The sequence below is a fragment of the Typopeltis vanoorti genome, chromosome 13, assembly GCF_054136105.1.
Source record: "Typopeltis vanoorti isolate ZY-2024b chromosome 13, IOZ_Tvanoo_1.0, whole genome shotgun sequence".
Taxonomy (NCBI): domain Eukaryota; kingdom Metazoa; phylum Arthropoda; class Arachnida; order Uropygi; family Thelyphonidae; genus Typopeltis; species Typopeltis vanoorti.
Genome location: NC_143561.1, coordinates 119,962,477 through 119,984,547, shown reverse-complemented (window position 1 = coordinate 119,984,547; position 22,071 = coordinate 119,962,477). Strand labels below are relative to the sequence as shown.

Below are 22,071 nucleotides of genomic sequence, written 5' to 3'. Positions count from 1 at the left end.
AGAGGAGAAAGATTTACCACAAAACTGGCACTGACAAGTATTTTTTATACCTGTCTGAATCTACTTGATTATATTTAGAAGATATTTACAGATATCTAATTTTTGCTCAATCGCTTGTTACTAGTAAAAAGCTTTCAAAATGAAACAGCATATAGAGCAATTACATAATTTCTGTAAAGAATACACAACTTATATTTTAAATATCATTAGTCAGAGAAACATAAGAGCTAATCTGGAAATAATATGGGTTCACAGTTTAGCCTATGAACTTTCTTTTAATGTTATTTATGTTTGCATTTATTTAGGAATGTAATATATTCATCTGATTTCTGATGCATTTCATGATAACAAAATCTGCACTTTGTTATCTGATACCACCTGTACCTTAATTTTTAATCACCCTGAAAGATGCTAATTATATACAAAAGAGTATGCATCTAATAAAGATGAAGAGCAGAATTTTAGTCTCGTATTGTTACAAGTAATGACATAATAACAAGTAATAACTGAAAAAAATTTTTACATCATTAAAAATATACATAACTCTTTATAGAGCTGCACAACACACTCGTATAATTAAAAAAAGCCTCACACAACTAAATCATGCTGCAAGTTGGTGTTTCTTTGATTATGTAATATCCCCACAGATTCGAGGGTAGGTCCAAAATTCATTTCATCTGTTTGTATAACGTTAACTGCAGAGGATACTTCTGAATTTACAGAATTCTGTGGTGGTGGTAGATAGCAAGCACCTCCCACTTCTTCTGAAGAATGAAATTCAGCATGAGTGGTCTGTGGGGTATCAGGAAAAGAGTCATCTTGTGAATGACAACTGCAGTATTCCTCTAAATCTTCTACTCTGCTGTTTACAGTATCACTAACAAGAGGGTTGATGAAGGGACTAGTGAAGGTGCCCCATTCATTTCTGCTGTCATTAGAAGTGCGTAACAAAGGTGTTGTTTCTGACGTGGTTGTTGCAACTTCTGATTCACTTTCGCTATCAGAACTACTATCTCCCAAGTGAATTTTACGTTTACATAAAGGACAGGTTCGACGATTATTTGTCAACCAGGGATCAATACATTTCGCATGATAAGCTGTTAAAAAAAAAAAATAAAATAAAATAAAAACAGCACAAATATATAAATCTTAAGCTATTAATTGTGAGTACTATTATACCAGTAATAAGTCTGGTATAATCCTATTATACCTCTATATGAAACTGTTTCAACATTTTTTCATGTAAATTAAAATTAAACTGTAAATGTTAATTAAATTTTTTTTTTTTAAATATTGAAAAATTGTCTTAGTTATATATTGTTATATAAATTTTGTTACTTTCCTTAAACACAGAAACAGAAAGAAATTGTATCCAGTCAAGTAACACAAAAATAATCATATTCCAGTAGCATGCAAAACAAATTGGTAGCATATTTACTTCTATTTACTATCGAAAAAATACCAACAAACATAACAAGGTGTGACATTCCTAAATACACATGTCAAAACTATATTTATTTACCCATAGACTAGTGGCTGCTATCACCTTTGAAGTATCACCTTGTACAGCAATGCATCTTGACAATGTTCAAAACATTTCTTTCTGCAACCAACTCATCTTCTCAAATGATTTTTTTTTTTATTACTCTCACCACGTAACACTGGATGTCAGAAATGTATCCTTTCAAGGCATTTTTCAGTTTTAGGAACAGCCAAAAGTTGCAAGGGGCCAAGTCTGGTAAACTTTTTTTTTTTTCTCCAGGAACTTAGAGAGCTATTACATCATGTGTAGGGTCATTGTGATGGATGATCCAACTGTTAAGCCAAAATTCAAGTCTTCTCTTACAAACGGTTTCATAAAACTTCACTAGTACATATAAATAACAATGCTGGTTCACTGACCAATGAATATGAACTGAACTATGCCTTGAAAGAACAAGCACTGTCTTGTTCTGCAATCATGACATTCACACCTTTTCCAGTCTTGGTGAAGATGTTCTCCACTGCATGCTTTAGCAGTAACAACTATTAAAAACAGCCAACTAATAAAGAAAGATCAGTAAAAACATGAAGCTACTGCTGCTTTTGATCACTCAAAATTTGTGGAATTAACTTTGCAGAAATTTATCTCATTACAAAATTGCCCTCAAAATCTTCACTGCTTTTCTGTCTAAATTTAATTCTTCCATTAACCATACACTTTGTCAGATCAAACTAATTACTACACTCTTTCTACATGTTCGATGAGTTTGTCACCACAGTTTTTTCATTATCTCTAATGTCTTCCTGTCCCTCTTAAACCTCTTATGCCACTCAAAATATACCAAATGACCTTCATGACCTCACCATCAACTAATCTTAACATGTCTAGAGTTTCCACTTGTGATTTTGCCTAACTTTTCACAAAATTTGACATTAATGTGTCATTCTAAATTCTGTTCACTCAGTTTTCCACCAAAATCAACAAACACACACACATGCAAAATCTTAACAGCTTGTTAATTACTGGCTTCATTTGTTTTGATATGACTTTGATTTAAGATAATAGCACAAGCACAGCTACATGGTTATGCCTGATTCACTACATGTGATAGTACAATGTGGTTCAGGGAATTTGTCATACCTTTACGTGTATAAGAGCTTTAAAACATAACACAGTGAAATTATCACAACTAGGATGGGAAAATTCAAAATACTTTTTAACCATCGTGGATGAAAAATCAGACAAGAATATTATATTATGGAATTATAAAAAGAAAAATATATGTTCAGTGAGTTAGATGATGTTAACTGCCTGCCCAGTTCTGTGGGGTGTAACAAGATACAAGTGAAAGTGCAAATAATGAGTGTCATAGCAATCAGCTTCTTGGACTTTTGTTAATGATGTTAGGTATCAATTTCACGTCCTGATAACATGGACAACAAATGGAACTTTGTTTTCCCTAAAGCAAAAGTAGCCAGCTGAATCAATTTTTTGATGTGATGAATTTAAATGCGAGATTAAAACCTCCATCAACATCCAGTTTTTCAGGAATCAAAATTACCCACAGGCATCCTAAATAGTATTTTATAAGAATCTGCTCAATACACATGCATGCATATTTAGTTACATCTTAGTCTTTTGGTTGCAGCTGACATCAGTGGTTTCTTTTAAGCCAGCAGAAATCAGCAAGCATAATTGAGTTCCACCTGTCCAAGTACGATGCAAGCTCGATAGAACTTCTCACCATGCTCCTTACTTATAACAGAATCCACATAAGAAGGAAAGAAATGCAATTATGAATTTGCAGCATTACAGCATGTCTTCTAGAAGATAAGTAAATGTTAACAGACTGTGATAGATTAAGAGTAACAGTTTAATACGATGCAATAAAAATATAAATAAATTTATAATTTCCATAATATTACCATTCAGGTATAATTTTTTTTAGTGAAAATGTATACTAATATTACTTTCCCAAACAGTTTAAACTTGCTTGACTGACAGAAGAGAATATTGTTATAACAACAGAATGTAAGGGGTTCAGTATATTCAGGGAGGACAGGCAAGATAGGAAGGGTGGGGGAGTTTTATAATTTTATATAACTGCAGAGGGTTTAAATCTAAGCAGAGTAGAAGTCTCCAGTGATAGTGGCAGTATCAGTAATGGAAGCAGTGGACTTGAAGGTTGTTAGGTCTGAGATCGAAATTAACACAAAATACACAATTAGATGCTGCTGTAGACCAGATCACCTGAAGAGGAATGCAAACTGCATAGATAGATAAATCTTATGGATACGAAGGAAATTAATATTATGGACAATTTCAACTATGGAGATAGACTGGAGGGAGGAGAAGGCATATGAGCTGAGAGAGAGAAAATTATAGAATTACTCAGGGATAACTACCTTAAGGAATGTTATGAAAGGGATTCATAGTACAGAACGTTGAATCTGTCTGAGTATCTGTCTACAAATGACTTATGCTTCTAGCTGGAGATTGATAAAGTTTTCACCTAAGAGGTGACAATGCATTTCCCCCCTTTAATATCACTCCCATACAAGAAGCTGCAATGTCTAAAAGCAAATCAATGGTATATGTGAGTAAAGATAAAAAGGAAAGTAATTTGTTGATATTCCTTTTAAAGAACTGAAAGTTGCAATGTTTAGGGGAATACATCATGAGGAAGGCTGTTCCACCATTGAGATGAATGGAATGAAAGATACCAGTTTGATATCAATGACAACTGCTCAGCAGTTGCCATTGATATCAAATCCTATAAAATATTATGGAAATACCATGTTGAAGCACAAGTTTCTCCAACTTTTTCCATGGAAGATGCTCAGAAGTGGATAACGTAGGTGAGGAGATCTGCTGTGGATCTGCCACAGCAGATCTCCTCACATTCACATTGGTGGTCACTGATCAGTTAACAGTTCTCCAAGTGTTGAAGTTGACTGTTGATGGCCTTCATATCCAACACTGAAGTGAAAGCAACAGGTCGAAAGTTAGATGGAAGACATCACTTTTCTTTGAAATTGGCTGTATATGAGCTTGTTTCCATGTCATAGAGTGGATGCTACCTGAGTATAATTCAGTATAAAGATTACAAACAGTTGTTAGCTCAGGATCACATCTCATGAGAACAACTGGTGAAATATATTCAGGATCTGAAACCTTTCTAGTATCCAGATTTTTAAAGATTCTTCTTCTAATCTTTCTGGAAGAAGGTTGCAGGAAGCATGTGATTCAAATTATAGAAGATGATTTCCATTGGTCATCTATGAACAAGTCAGATGAGAAGCATGATGCCAGAAGTCTGACTTTGTCTTTAGGTGATGTGGCTGTACTGCCCTCAGAGGAGCAAAGATAGGAAAAAATTTCATCCTACAGTTTTTGCAAAGAATAAGAAAGCATTGGCACAGGATTAAGTGTATGCAGTGTGTATAAGGCTGGGTTTTTTTTCTGAAGCCACTTAAGATATGCTTAAGTTGGAAGAAAACAAATGTGCTGTATAGAAGTTGTTACAGGTCAAGGAATTTTTAGAATCAGCAATGGCTAAGAAGAATTCTTCTAAGCTTAACAAGTATAGCTGCATTACTTGGCAAAAAAATTGGAAGACAGTTATCTCAAGATCAACTTCTACACAACTGTAATAACTTCTTTTATATCTTAGAAGGCACCAAATTAGAATTTTAGATATTTTGTCTGTTACAATTTGAATTGTTTCATTTACTCATTGTCACATGTAAATTGTGACATGCTGTTGTGAGGATGGGGATGCTGGTTTGAAATCCAGCAAAATGTAGGGGAGTCAATAAACATCCTTTTATAATTCAGTGTTTTCATGCTTTAATACCGTTAAACTCTTCCAAGCCCTGCAAGCTGCCTTATCGTGGAAAAGGAGTGACACATGCTTTGGTTGTTCTGTGCAGTGTCACTCCTTTTCCACGATAAGGCAGCTTGCAGGGCTTGGAAGAGTTTAACAGTATTAAAGCATGAAAACACTGAATTATAAAAGGATGTTTATTGACTCCCCTACATTTTGCTGGATTTCAAACCAGCATCCTCACAACAGGAAATGATTTGAAAAGCAGAGTAATTTGGAAGAAAATTTTTATAGTAAACTAGTAACAAAAAAAGTAATTGTGTTGGACTATCATAGCATTGTGTATACATCTGTTGAGGGTATCAACTAGAAAATCTTTATTTTATTATATTGCAGATCTTAGTAACCTCTGTTACATAGCCATGGCAAGATGTTATGAATAGACATGTTACAGTAAGCCTATAACATATGTATTTTTATATTTTCCATTCAAGATAACTAATATCAGTAAGCTGTTATTTACAAAGAAAATTAAAAAAAAAATAAAAATAAAAATAAATAAAAAAGCAATGAAAATAAAGCAGACAATTATTAACTTAATTAACAGAAGAAAAATATTTTCACTCACCATGAGAACATGGAAGAATTCTTAATTTGTCACCTTCATTATAATCCTCTAAACAAATGGCACAAATTTCATAATGGTCCCCTGAAGGGGGGAAAAATGGCATGTTTTAAAACAGACAAAAAATGCACAATGAATAATCACAGCATTAATGTAATTTCATCTTGAGTCATTAAAAAGGTAAGTAGCATGGTAAAATCAAGATAAGATCAATCATAGGAATCAAGGCACATTAATCTGTTATTCATGCAATGGCTATCACAGTTATGCATAAAATGATTTGCTAATAAAGCATGCACATCCTCTTATGACACTGATTCCCATCATTCACTTGGAGAGTGAATGATGGGAATTTACTAGAACAAAATTAGTCCTTGCACGCTAGCTAATTACACTGTTACACAACTTAAAACTGTTACCCATTGTTCTCTCCCATCCTGTAATGTACTGAAATATTTCTTCTGCATCTGGCCTATAAAATTCCCTTTAAGTTACTTAGGTTTCTATCATTCCCCTTTTTTCCACCCATCAACTAAAGTCTGTAACCATAAAACTACAGTTTATCTGATAAGGAACTCTTATAAACCAGTAACCAGTTTTGTCACTCATTTCAGAATCCTTTTCATCATTTTTTCATCCCCCCCCCCAAAAAGGTGAATAAATCTGTAATTCTCATAGAAAGGCTTATATGTTGATTATACATGATTATTAATTAACTTAAGGAAATCACAACCATATGGCTTAGTGAAGCGTTCGCTACGTTGATGATGTATTCGCTATTTGGCCACATGGCTCTGATAGACTCCTCTCCTTCTTAACACACTTAAACAACCAACACCCAAGAATCAAGTTCACCCTGGAAAACAACAGCTTCCCCTTTCCTAGACACACTAGTCACCCACCAGCCTGATGGAACCTTGGTTTTCTCTGTTTATAGAAAACTCACCCATACAGGCAGATACATTCACCAACAATTCTCCCCCACCCCCACAACAATATGGAGTGGAGTTATTAAGACACTATACAACAGGGCTAAACTAATCTGTTCTAATGACAATGCCCTAATCACTGAACTAAATCACATCCTCAACACTTTCTCAGCCAATGGCTACCCCCCCACTGCCCAAAATAAAAAAATTCAACAAATATCGAAACTAGAACCCCCCCCCCCTTCACAACAAGGATTACTCCAAATCCATCACCATTCCCTACATATGAGGTACCTCAGAAAAAATTACCAAAATCTTAAAGAAACATGACTTGACTTCTTGTTACAGACCATATAGAAAACTGGCATCCCTTATCCACTCCATTAAAGACCAACCACTTCCTCTAGATCAGTAGTGTTCAACCTTTTTTTACTACGTGAGCTACTTTTCTATAAAAAGTTATTCAGCGATCTACTCTCTTATATATAAGTTATTCGGTGATCTACTCTCTCATATGGATCACATTCCCACAACCTGATTATGCACAAATAAACAACTAAAAACTTTGTGTATTTAAAAATTTATTTATCACTTTTAATTATTTTAATACAACAACAACAAAAAAAAAAACAAATATATTAGAATAAAATATTTATTTCTCTATTTTGGAAAACCAAAGTTAGAAAAAACAAGAGATTGATTACAAACTCACAAGTTACAGGAAATGCTGGCTGATTAAAAAAAAAAAGAAGAAAAGTTACTGTGAAATTTGGCATTGTTTCAACCTCGCAATATTTTCACAGGCAAGTTGATATGAAGAAGCGGCCAATCACAGACAATCATCCAAATGATCATTTGTAATTTGATTTCTTAATTGATTTTTTATGACAGTCATATTTAAAAAAGCGGATTCTGACAAGTATTTCAATCCAAAACAAGACAGAATTTTTCCCGCAATATCAGTTAATATTAGGAATTTTTCATGTGCATACTTCCAAATGACTTCATTGTTTATTGATTTTAGATGTAAACTATTCTGAATGTTTATTATCTCAAGTTCTACTTCAGCTTGGTTCAAACAGCCCACTAATTTTATTTGAAATTTCTGTGATGTTCAAGTTTTCTTGAAATGGATTATTGATAAAAGATACAATCATTTCAGTTTTATTAAAATCTTTAAATCTTGAATTTATTTCTTCCCCAACTAATTCTATTTCACGAATAAATTCTTTTAAATCATAGTTTAGCATTTCTTGATTTTGTTCAAAAAATTTTAATAAATATGGGAGATGTCTAAATTTGTGGTCATTTATATTTTTCTTTAATAAAAGTATTGTTGGAAAGTTTTTATTGAACTTAACATGTCAAATTTTTATCTCTACCTTGTAACTCTAAATTTAAATTGCTTAATTTTGTAAGAAATCAAATAAAAATGATAAGTGTAACAACCATCTTTTATCACTCAATTGTGGATAAATATCTCATTTTTCATCAAGAAAATTTTTTATATCGTTAATTAATACAAGAAATCTTTCTAAAAATTGACTTCTGCTGAGCCAGCAAACATTATTGTACAACATAAGTTCCCTATCATCATCTGCTTGTAATTTAAATAACCGCCGTTGCAGGGCTTTTCCTCGAACAGAATTTACAATTTTAAATGTAATATCCAAAACATCTTTTGTGTTTAATCTTTTACTACACAGTACTTGTTGGTGAATAATACAGTGGTACGTTAAAAAATCTGGATATTTGTCATCATTTTTACATAATGAAATGAAGCCTGATTTATTACCTATCATTGCAGGAGCACTATCAGTAGTAATAGACACAAGTTTAAAAACCAGAAGTTTGTGTTGTTTCACAAATTCATCAAATGCCGAAAAAATGTCTTCTCCCCTAGTTCCCAATAATGGTATAATTTTCAAAAGTTCTTCTTTACTTGAATAATCTTGAAATACCATTAACTGAGCAATATCAGTGAAGTCGTTTGATTCGTCAAATTGTAATAAAAACGCAACACACTGGTGAATGTCTGACATTAACTTGGTCTGGAAACTTTTCTCCGGCAATTGGAACTCTTCCTTTCGGCAATTTGAAACCTTGTCTGCGGCTTAGAAGTAGTCTTTCTCTAGCGACGTCTCGAACTGAAAAGCTCCTTTCTGGAAGCAGGAAACTCCTCTCTCAAGCAACGTGGATCCGGGCAGTCTCTCTGACGGCGACTCTGGTCGGGCGGCCTCCTCTCTGACAGCAATTCTGGAACTGGGACCCCTTCTGCTTGCTTCAGTCCCTTTTTATTAGGCCTCCTCTGAGACCTTGCATGACATTTGGCAACCCCAAAGAATCGGTATGAGTCTTTCATTTTAAGTTTCAAGTTTGGCATGCCTTTTGTTTTCCTCCGCTTTCTTTTGATTGTAAGTTGCCGGCCATCGGAAAGTTGTTTGAACTCTTTCTGACTGACTTCGGAGATGTTTACACTTAGAACCTGCAAGCCTTTCTCATACATACAAGTTTCAGTAACAATCTTTCTAATGCCACCATGTACAGCTTCGGCGACAAAAACATTGCCTTTGTTTTTATCACTCTAACATATTCTTATTAAAGCAGTATATACAGTTAGCTTCAAAAGAGTTATTTACAAAAATATCTAATACAAACTATACCGAGACAAACAAAGTTAATTTTTTTACAATATTCACATGGGACTTAACCTAAGTAAAAAATCGATGTAATGTGCTTTGGAATATTTAATATTTAAGCTACAATGGAGTTTTTACACTTTGCTTATATCATATTCACTTGGCTCACTGTTTGACTTCCACTGATCCAAATTAATTCATTTACCCAGACTTATAAGAAAATTACTGATTTGACAATTTTAATGAAAAATAAATAAACAATGGCAATACACTTAAAGCGAATTAAAAATAATAATAAATAAAATACTATGTTTTCAGTTTTAATTAAATTTGTAAGTAAAGAGGAATACACAAGAGAGAGACCAAAAATCGCTCTGCGATTGACAGGTTGAACACTCCTGCCCTAGACCTACCTGGTGTATATCAGGTCTCTTGCAGCTGTAAGCTATCCTACTTTGGCCAAACAGGCAGGACAGCAAATATCAGAACACAAGGACTACATCCGTTTTCATCAGTATAGCCACTCTGGTCTTGCAGGCCATGCTCTGGATACATGTCACAGAATATGTTAGAAGAAAGCCAGAATAATACACTGTAGCAAGTTCAAATTTGAAAGCCTTTTCATTTGAATAAATCAGCCTCAGCCCTAAGAAACATTCCAAACCTCAACAAATTTGGTTGCATGGGACTGCCCCAAATTTGGGAGTCTTGCATCAGAAGACCTTCAGCCCAATGGCCAAGAATACCTACATAGCCCGCTATAGAGCACCATCAGGACTTTTAGGAAAAACATTAGCTTCCTCGCTTCATTCCTCATTTACTGTATGTAGTGCCTGCGTGCACGTGTCTTTATTTTACGTTCCGTTGAAGATGGCAAACGTTGCCGAAATATTGGAAATATATATTAAAGTTTATTTAATTTATATTCTAGTGTACATTGTGATTTCCTTAAGTTAATTAATAATCATGAATAAATCCGTGTGTGTGTGTGTGCCTATGCAGTCATATCAAAGCTTTATAAAGAGCAATACTAATTTACTTGTTCTGCTTGTCTTTCTTAACATCTAAGTGACTGTATGAACTACACAGCTCATTTCTGCAACAAACCATCATCTGAGCTTCAATTTTAACTGCCACCATCCTCAAAATCCCTAGGCTCAAATCTCTTGAAGACTAGTTCTACACACACACACTTTTCATCAAAACAGCATGTAACCTACACTGTCATGCTGAAATTGCAACAGTTATCCTTTTTCCAAAGCCAATCTATTTAGATAATCCTGCAGGATCTCTACACCATCTTTATTAACTATTGCACTTCCTAATTTAGCATCATCATCTTCTTTCCTCAAATTCCCAATAAAATATTATATCGTCCATTCCCATTTCTTCAATTAACACAATAGGATTCTGCAGTATCCCGTTTAAATGCTTCTGCAAAGTTGAGCAATATTATTGTGTAGCCATTTATTTTCCTTACCTAACTCAAATGTCACTTTGTAGAAATAAGTAAATTATTATGACTAAGTAACTAAATTTATTGGAGTAAATTACTCCTCATCAAAAACACATGCTGTTCACAAATAGTTGTATTCATATTCATCCATTTCTTAATTCTGTCCTAACAATGTTTCGAATAACTTAACCAACATTCATGAGACACCAATTGGTCTGCAATTTCCTACCTCTTGTCTTGGAGCCTTAACGTAATACCTATCTTGCCCTCTTTCTTTCCACTTCCTTCAGACCTTGTGCTGAAACTTGAACAGTCTGGTTAAGTGACAACCATTTCTTTTGCAAGTTCTCATAACACAGAAGCTGATTTGCTTCTGTATTATGATATCCTCACCATATGGATTCATTCACATCAAGATTTCTTAACGTCTTAAATACTGTCACACTTCATCTGCCTCTATTCTATATACTGATTCCTCTACCAATCAGTTGCATTATATAAACCTAGATAATACACCCTTTCAGTACCTGAATTTTTTTTTTTTTTTTTTAGCTTCTGTACTGCCCTATGATCTGTATTCATTAATGTTATTTTTCCACAATCATGCTTCTTTTACTGCCAATGGGAAAAAGAATTTTGTGATTTCCTTTGGCATCTTTAGCTAATTTCTTCCGAATCTGATTTTGTCTTCCTTACCATGTCAGTTACAATCTTGCCTGTGCTTTGTACAGTACATAACTTTGCTGACTATCTTTCTCCTTATATTCTTTCTAGATTTTTTTTTTTTTTTTTTTTTTTTTTTTGCAGTTCCTGTTTTTGCTAATCATTCATATTAAACTCCTATTTAATTAATCCTCCTGATCTTGGGTATACACCCTTTGACTTTCCTCACGCACTAATTTTTCCTTGCAAAAAAACTATAGCCATATCTCAGATCTATTTTTACAAATAAGTCTCACTATGTTGTGAATTCAAGTACCACCATATTCATGCTTTTGCAAATGTGTTTAGATAGTAGTTAACTCATCACTTGGTGTGATACCGCCATCTTGCTTATTTGGAGGCCCGAAGTGGCTTGAACATATTCAATATTTGGTCTCTCTCTATCTGTTTAATCTCTAGAGAGGGTTTATAGATTACCTAACCTTTAACCTACCAGAGAGCTATTTCATGATAAATTTACAAACTTTTTTTGGGGGGGGGGGATGCACAAAATCAAGGATGGAAACCACAATTTTTTTGTGAATGGATGGAATGGGTTACCCTATCAGGCACTCACAATGTGGTTGTGAGTGCCTGGATTGGTGAGATATGATAGATACTGTATGAAACAAGAGTTATGCAAGCATACTTGAGAAAAGTTAAGAAAAATTATGGAAGGGAAACATGGAAAAGAACAAGTTTGCTTCTGGCTAAACAGAAGTCAGTATCAGATTTTCAGTTCATGACAGATAGTTCAGAAATCATGGCAATATAACATGGATATGTATTTAGTTTTGCAGATCGGGAAGAGGCATATGGCAAAGTACCAAGAGAGAAAACACGGAAGAAAAACTGTTCAAAATAAATATTACAATTATGTGTAATGGGTACATCTCTTAAGTGGTAAATAGTCTATATTTTATTTGTAAGCAAGTATTTAGAATTGAAGGAAGTACAGGAAGATGGTTTGATGTTAAATCAAAAGTCAGGTGCACATCATCTCCACCGTTATTCATCATCTTTATAGATCATGTTACAAAAAAAAAGTGGAATTAAACCTGATATCGAAATTGAAAATATTAATCTCAACACTTCACTTTATGCAGATGATGTTCATCATCAAATTCCTGACATGTACCCTCAAGGGGTGTACAGGATATGATAATACTACATTAATCTGTTACCTGTCAAGCTCCAACATTATTAGATCTTATATTTCTGTCTTCTAAGGCACCTTTTACTGTATCAATTCACCTATATTATGGTCTTCCTCTAAGTCTTTTTCCTGCCAACCTGGCAGAGAACACTTTTTTTGCTAATCTTTCCTCTCCCACTCTGTTTAAGTAACCGTACCACCTGAGATTAGCTCTGCTAACATATTCCTGGATGCTAACAATGTCAAGTTCTTTCCTAATATCCTCACTTTTAATATGATATTGCCACTGATGCCATCTGTTCACACCCCTAATCTTTTTCAGGACTCTCATATCTGCAATCTCTAGTCTTTGGTCAAGTGTTTTTTTCTAACCCAGCTCTCAAATCCATAACCTAAAATTGACTTGAACACTGTCTTGTATACAGCTAATTTAGTGTTTTACTAATTTCTCTCTTATTCCATATAAATTTATTTAGTAGACTTCCTACCATAGCAGCTATGTTGATTCTGTTGTCTATTTCCATATTTAACTTACCATCTTCATTAAAAATCATGTCTAAGTAGCTGAAATGTTTTACTTGTTCTATAGGCTCCCCATTCACAATGCAGCTAACATTTTCAATGTTTTGCAGATGATGTTATATTCCTAAATACATCCAAGTCGGCAGAATTCTTTAACTCAACTGAATGATTGATATAACAAATTTCAAACAAAAATCAGCAATGAAAATACGAAGACTGTGAAAATGGGCAGGAATACTGAAAACATCAGCTGCATTCTGAATGGAGAGCCTATAAAATGAGAAAAACATTCCAACTATATAGACAATTTTTATGAAGATGGCAAATTAAACAAAAATAAATAAATAAACAAACAGAATAAGCAAAACTTGTATGGTAGGGAATTAACTGAATAAATGTACATGGAATAAGAGAGAAATTAATCAAAATACTAAACTAGCTATATACAAGACGGTGTTCAAACCAATTTTGACTTATGGATCTGATAGCTGGGTTAGAAATAAAATAACCGATCAAAGAACTGGAGACAATAAATGTGAATTATGAGAAATACTAAGGGAGTGAATGGATAGCATTAATGGCAGAAGCATATTAAAAACAAGATTATTAGGAAGGAACTTGACATTGTTGCCATTTAGTGATGAGTGGGAAGTGCTAATTTCAGTTAGTATGGGAGAGGAAAGGTTAAAAAACCAAGTGGTTTTTTGCTAGGATGGCAGAAAAAAAGACCCAAAAGAAGATCAATACCTAGGGGAATTGATACAGTAAGCAATGCAAGATATGAAATATTAGAATCCTGGCAGATAACATATTAATCTTGAGGAAAATTGTCAATAAGGAGAGTGTCAAAAATGATATCAGATTTGTGAAAATACAGATTATGAAGACAGATTGAGAATTTGTAGGCTGCAGATGCTAGCAAACAGGAAAAAGAGGGGTGATATGATTGAGACTTATAAACTTCTGAAAGGGTTATACAGAATTTCAGTAGATGGAATTTTTCATTTTATAGAGGGTGTGGAAAGGAAAAGTTGAGAATGAATGCTGTCGAGAAGGGAATTAGAGCTAGATTTTTCTCTCATAGAGTAGTGCGTGATTGGAATGGATTGCTGTTGGATGTGTGTGTGTGCAAGTAGCATGAATGAATTCAAGAACAGGTATGACAGCTAGTGCGAATAGTATGGCCTCCCTTGATGAGTTCCTAATACCCAGGAGGTTTCTCTTAATAATAATAATAATTATTTAAAACACCACATGCAAATTCTGATTAATATAATGTCTGCAATGTCTTTAGTCCAAAATGTACTTGACAACATTAAACTGACATGTCTATTCAAGTCTGCTTGCAAAGTGACCTGGAACATCAGATCCAATGTATCAGCATAAATTGGTTGTTCCCCTCCAGATTGTTCACAGTGCCATTAATATAAAAATTAGATAACAGTGGTCAAAATATGCATTCTTAGATACCGAATGGTTATCCTTAATTTCTTTGGACTCAACCTCTCCTTAAATTACTCTGATTTTTATCAGCCAGACTACCATTCTCCTATCCATGTCACATGCATGTACTGTATATCCATTCACTCACTCATCTGAGTTTACATAATAGCATCCCAAACGAATTCCTGTTAAATGCTTGGCAAAATCCCAAAGCATTATGGTATGGTATATCCATTTACCCCAACCAACTCTGCTGTCACTATTGCAAAATGTAAGCAGATTAGAAAGTGGAAAACTAGCTTTAATAAAGCATTATCTTCAGAGTAGAGATTCGAAATACCCATTGGGAATTCCTGGCAATTCTGATGTTTTACAATCTGAGAGGAGACCTCCACATAGCCTTTAAAGAAATGCAGAAAACTGACCAGGGCTTCTGACCTAATGTCCAATCCTCACCTTCTCGTGGTGCACTCTGTTGGGTATCTACTTGGATACTGAATGAACAAGGATAGGCTGGCAATTTGGGATTTACCCGACCAAATTGTATTCTTATTGGTTAAACCAAAATAAAAAATGATGGTACAGCATGACAAAATTTCATTCCAGCTGGGGCATCGCCCGGTTAAACAAGGCGCCCATTGTTTTCGCCAGGGAACCAGGGCGAACAACGAAAAGTCAGATACTGGAACAAATCTGAAAACGCACCCCAACTCAACATCACCAGAGTTAAAGATTGGTACTATCAACATAAGAAGCCTGAATGGCAAAGAAATGGAGCTGGCTGAGGAATTAGATAAGTACCAGATCGACATAATAGGAGTGACTGAAACAAAAAAGACAAAAACTGGTGAGATCTTTCTGAGCAATAAATACAAAATGTTATATTCAGGCAATGACAATCAAGGAAAAGAAGGAGTAGCCATAGTAATCAACACTAAATACCAGGCAGTCTCAAGTAGAGTGATGTGGGCAAATATCAGAATGGGGAACTGGATAATGAGACTTATTTGTGCCTATGGTCCCACAGAAGGTTCTACTAAGGTAGAAGTGGAGAAATTTTTTGAGGCTTTAGAAAAAGCAACTGACACAATGAAAAAGGAAAAGTTGGTCCTTGTTGGGGATCTAAATAGCAGAGTAGGAAATGATTGTGAGACAAAAAAATATTTTGGAAAAAAGAGCAAAGCTAATAATAATGGCAAATATCTATTGGATTTCTGCTCAGGACATGGAAAGGTTATTACTAACACCATGTTCCAACGTAAAAATGTGCACAAATTCACACGAACAGAAGAGACAACGAATAAGAAAAGTTTCATTGACTATGTTATTGTTGATAGTGATGTTTTCTCCCTGGTGCAGGACACCAGAGTGTACAGAGGATTTGAAATTGGAGGTGATTACTATTTAGTCTTGAGCAGGATAAAATTGAATTTCATATTGAAAAGAATAACATTTAAGAAAGTGAATAAAAGTTGAGCAGCTCTCAGATGTGAAATGTAGACTAAAATACACAAAGATTATTGAAGAAAAAATGAAATACTTTGAGAACAGGAATCAAACCTTGGAGATTCACTAGCAAGCCTTGAAAAAAGCCCTGATTGATTCAGCTAAAAAGGCACATGGTGAAGTTGTCTGCAAGGATAGAAAAACTAGAACTCCATGGTGAACACAGGAAGTTAAAGAGGCAGTGAAGGAAAAGAAGAAAGCATATCAAAAGTTCATGGCTAATAAGTCAGATTGTGCTCTTAGAGAATACAGAGACAAATGCAAGAATGCTAAACACTGTGTAAAACTAGCTAAACAAAAGTCATGGGAGGACTTTGGCAAGAATATAGAAAATAAATATCAAGGTGTCAAAATATTCTGGAGGTTGTTGAAGAAGCTTAGGAATGGAGGAAAGAGTGCTGTAAAAGGAGTTAGAGATGATAAAGGTGACATGAAAATGGGAGAAAAAGATATCCTGGAAGTATGGAGTAATTACTTTGAAAAACTGCTAAATGAAACAAGCAGTGATAATGATGACAGCACAGTGATAAAAAAACACTGACCAGGCATGCAGTCAAGAATACATATCCATACTTGAAGTAGAAAAAGCCATCAAAGGCTTGAAATGCAGAAAGACAACAGGAGCATATGATATTCGACCAGAAATGCTGAAGTATGGTGGTATAAGAGTCTTACAGTGGCTGCACTGCATAGTTCAGAAAGCCTGGACAGAGGGACGAATTCCCGATGATTGGAATAGAGCTCTCATAGTAGCCATATATAAAAAGGGAATAAAACTGAATGTGAGAATTACAGAGGTATTTCCCTACTGAGTGTTCCTGGCAAGATCTATGCAAGTATACTTGAGAAACGGTCGAGAAGAATTGTGGAAGAAAAGCCTGGTGAAGAACAAGCTGGATTCAGGCCAAATTGAGGCTGTCAGGATCAGATCTTCACTTTACGACAAATAGTCAAGAAAGCATGGGAATATAACAAAGATCTGTATTTAAGTTTTGTCGATTTGGAAAAGGCATATGACAAGGTGCCAAGAGAGAAGCTATTCAATACGCTACAGTTATATGGTGTCAATGGGGCATTATGTCAAGCAATACTTAGTCTTTATTTGAATTGTAAGTCAGCAGTTAGAATTCAAGGAAGTACAGGAAGATGGTTTAATGTTAAATCTGGTGTGAGACAAGGATGTACATTATCCCCTCTGTTATTCATTATCTATATGGATCACATTATGAAGGAAAGTGGTATTAAACATGATATCAAAATTGGAGATGTTAATGTTAGCTCTTTGCTTTATGCGGATGATGTTATACTTCTAAATAAATCCGCTACAAGTCTGCAAGATTCTCTGACAAAATTGAATAACTGTTGGAATAGATATAGTACGAAGGTCAGCAATAAAAAGACAAAGACCTCGAAAATAGGCAGAATCATTGAAAATGTCAACTCTTTTGTGAATGGAGAATCAGCTACTCAGGCACGAGTTTTAGTGAAGATGGTAAATTAAATATAGAAATAGACAACAGAATCAGCAAAGCAGGTATGGTGGGAAGTCAATTGAATAAATTCATATGGAATAAGAGAGAAATTAGTCAGAACACTAAATTAGCCGTATACAAGACAGTGTTCAAACCAGTTTTAACTTATGGATCTGAGAGCTGGGTCAGAAGTAAAACACTTAACAAAAGACTAGAGACCGCAGATATGAGAATCCTGAGAAAGATTAGAGGCGTGAACAGATGGCATCAATGGCAATATCATATTAGGAAAGAACTTGACATTGTCAGCATCCAGGAATGCGTTAGCAGAGCTAATCTCAGGTGGTATGGTCACTTAAACAGAATGGGCAAAGAAAGATTAGCAAAACAAGTGTTCTCTGCCAGGTTGGTAGCAAAACGACCCTGAGGAAGACCAAGATATAGGTGGATTGATACGGTACAGAGTGCCTTAGATGATAGAAATATAAGTTCTGATAATGTTGGAGTCTTGACTAGTAACAGAGTGATTTGGAGGAAAATTGTAGATAGGAAGTTAGTAATGATGTAAATTTTTCATGTAGTACTATCATATCCTGTACACCTCTTGAGGGTACATGGCAGGAATTTGATGATGATGTTTTGTATTTACATAGTAGTTCTTCCTCTGATAAAGATATTTCAAAAAGTGTGGTTTATGAATATTCATTTTCGAATGAATGGTCCAGGAGTAGAGAAGATAAGTTTCTTTTACCACTTGATGCAGAAAATCCATCTGCAGTGTACTCTATATTCCTAACTGATGGTCTTATGGAATTCATGGCATAAGAAATTAACAGGTATGCAGATCAGCTTATCTGCCACTATCCAGGAAAGTGCATGTAATAATAATAAAAGTGACAAAAAAACAAAACAAAACAGATCTAGTGCTCAGCTATAATGGAGCTAACAGAGGTGTCAATCTCTTAAGACCAGATACATGCAAGTGGTATAAGAAAAATTTCTATGGAACTATGCTTTGGAAAAGTTGTTGTAAATGCCTGGATTATTCACAAAAAATTCAGCTACAAAGGAAATCTTTTCTACAATTCAATGAAATAATCATAAAAGAATTTTTAAATATGGAGAGACTACACCTAAAGTGGTTATAGTTAAAAGGCATAAAATTCTTCAATTGAGGGAAAAAAAAGTTCATTACACAGAGTCAGTAAGCAATGCAGAGAATGCTAATTGAAAATTCTCAGGGATTGGTGGAAAAAAAACTGGCATACCGTACAGACTGTGATGAGCAGTCTGCTGCATGTTTAACATTTTTTTCATGTTACTCATATATGAGTAATTTACTACTTGTAAAATAAGGTAATAATGTAATGTAATGGTAATTATAATTTTTTAATATCAGTGCATAAAGAAAAACTAAGTTGCTAAAATGAAATGTATGCATAAAGAACAAAATTATTTACATATATATATACACAGACAAACACACACTCGGGTCTCTTTATGCATATCTTTTTTATGCAGTTTTGAAGTTATGCGGTGCATAACTTCAAAACTTATGTACCGTTATACATAATAAACAGTGTGTTGCAGCACAATCTGGCGTAAAGTGAGTAACATGCAAGCAGTGAGTGTCCGTGAAGTTTAATTTTGCATGCGAGTAAGTGTTTGTCTTTTCATTATCGTATGTCTAATTTTGCTAATTTTTATTTTAATGATTTAATGGCCGAATGGAGGAAAAAAAGCACCAAAGAAAAACAATTTCTTTGGAAATGAAAATTGCAATTTTAGATCACTTAGCAAAAAGGAGAGGGGTCTACGGTGATTGGCAAACATTTTAATTTAGGCAAATCTACTATAAGAACAATTAAAAACAATGAAGTCGAAATAAAAAAATCTGTCATTTCTAGCACAAAACAAAGTGCAAAATTATCAATAGATAATTTCTAATAAAGCATACTCAAGAGACGCTTTATTAGAAAAAACGGAATCAGCACGTAATTTGGATGGAAGAATTAACTCAAAGAAGAATTCCTAAGTGGTTATTTAATTAAACAAAAAACTCTTTCGTTATATGAACAGATGAAGCAACTGAAGCCATCTACTTCCGCTTCCCAGGCTGATAAAGAATTTTTGGCTAGCAAAGGATGGATAACCGGGGTTTTAAAAAAGGAATGCACTTCATAATGTGAAGATTACAGGCGAGGTTGAGAGCAGATGAAGCAGCAACAAAAATTTTCAAGAGAAGTTGGCCAAAATTATTGAAGATGATGGATATTGTCCCGATCAAAAATGCCTAGTCAAACTTACATCGCAAAGTCTGAGAAAAAAGCAAGTGGGTTTAAAGCAAGCAAAGATCGAGTAAAGTTGTTACTTTGTAGCAATGCATCAGGGGACTGAATGTTGAAACCCCTCCTAGTAAACTGATCTCTAAGACCACGTGCTCTGAAAGGCAAAAAGATCTAAAACAGCTGCCGGTACATTGGATGGCTAATACAAAGGCCTAGGTAACAACTGCTGAATTTACTGAATGGTTCAATAATTGCTTTGTACCAAACATATATGAAGCAAAAAGCTCTCGATTTTAAAGTTTATTAATTGTTGGCAATGCACCAAGTCATCCACATTTAGAACATCCAAATGTGCAGGTAGTGTTTTTTCCACCCAATACAACAATCATTATTCAGCCATTAGATCAAGGCATAAATGCTACTTTTAGAAAAATATTACGTTAAGCACACTTTTCAATTTATATTGGATAAAACTAGAAAATGAATCATTAACAGCAACTGACGTTTGGAAAAAAATTTCTATTTTGGATGGCTTAAACCATGTTACATCTGCTATCACTGAAATAAGACCACAAACTTTAAATGCCTGCTGGAAAGCAGCTTGGCTTGGATGTGTTACAAACAGTGCAACCATTCAAGCATCTACATTCCCAACTGAAATCATTACTTTGGCACGTGAAATTGGTGGAGAAGGTTTTGACACTTTTAACCAGGATGATGTAGATGAATTGCTTGTTGATAATGCCTTAAGTGATGATAATATTATTGGATTTCGATTAACTTGCCGAAGATCCAGAAAACGACAGTGAAGCGGAAGAAAAACCTGCCTCCCCTCACTGCAAATATAATTTGAGAAGGTCTTGAACTGTGCAATAAATTGGAAAATCATTTTCTTGTTAATGAAAATGATTTTCATTAACAAGAAAATTTTAAATTCCAATGTGAGCTGAAGTACTGTATGTATGGATATCATGAGCTGTATAAAAAATTAGTAAAATCATCATCGCAAAGTTTAATCACTGGTTACATTGTCAGAAGAAAAATATCAGCACAGAACGAGGGTGACGCTAATTCTGTTTGTGAAGAACCATTGCCATACATATCTGATCCGCTGACTATCTCTTCTGGTGATGAAAGTGATTTCACACCAGTTCACAAAGGTTGCCAAATATTGTCTAATAGAGACAATAATTCTGATGTAAAAATGTAAAAATAATTGTTACTTTTCAATAAAATTAAATGAATAAAGCTTTAAACAAAAACTTAAGCATTCTTATTTTCCTGAATTTTTTAAACTTTTTTATGTGATTTTAGGTTTATTTTAATTCATTGTTTCAGTTTTATGCAGTTTTAGAAAATTATGGAACGTATCCCTAATTTTTCCTAATCTGCCGTTTTCTGTGGAACATATCTACTGCATAAAAAGAGACCCGACTGTGTGCGTGTGTGTATGTCATTAACATTATACATATATATATATATATATACATATATATATATATATATATAGATGTAAAAAAGTACACCAATCATTAGTAAATAAAAGAAAATTCTTAGAAAACAAAGTAAAATATAAATGAAAAAAAAAAAAAATAAATACAGATAACATGCACAATAAATTTTACAAGATGATTTGCAACTTAATCAACCCACACAAGAGTCTGTGTAGCTCAGTGGATGTGGCGTCTGCACACCACGGCACTTGACCACATGAAGGAAGACTTCTTGGTTTGAAATCTAGTCGGCGACTATAAGAAATTTTTCTAAGCCTTTTTTTGACCGGTGTTCCAGAGTTAGTCGATCTCTGGCACGGGGTTTCTCCCGGAAACTCAAGAAAATCAACCGTAGAACCAACACTATTTCAGACATTAAATATATTGTGTTAGGGTTAGGAACCACAAGATGGCAGCACCTTGTTGAGCAGTCTCTTTTCCCTGCATGCTGCTTAATTAGTGAATAGCTTAGGCCAGCTATCTCTAATTGATACCAGTGGAGATTGAACTGCCCACTCAGTCTCCAAAAAT

At 34.4% G+C, this 22,071-nt stretch overlaps 1 protein-coding gene across 1 annotated transcript in view; it reads right to left on the bottom strand.

The window, feature by feature from the left end:
• Positions 1–389: 389 nt before the first annotated feature.
• The window catches only part of LOC150100499 (E3 ubiquitin-protein ligase RNF13-like), a 249,565-nt gene continuing 227,883 nt past the window's right edge, over positions 390–22,071 (bottom strand). The window contains exons 10-11 of the mRNA XM_090403100.1: positions 5,938–6,018; positions 390–1,097 (exon numbers count right to left, since the gene is read on the bottom strand). Of these exons, the coding sequence (XP_090259226.1) occupies positions 589–1,097; positions 5,938–6,018 (590 nt within the window). The 3' untranslated portion in view covers positions 390–588. The remainder of the gene's footprint in view (positions 1,098–5,937; positions 6,019–22,071) is intronic.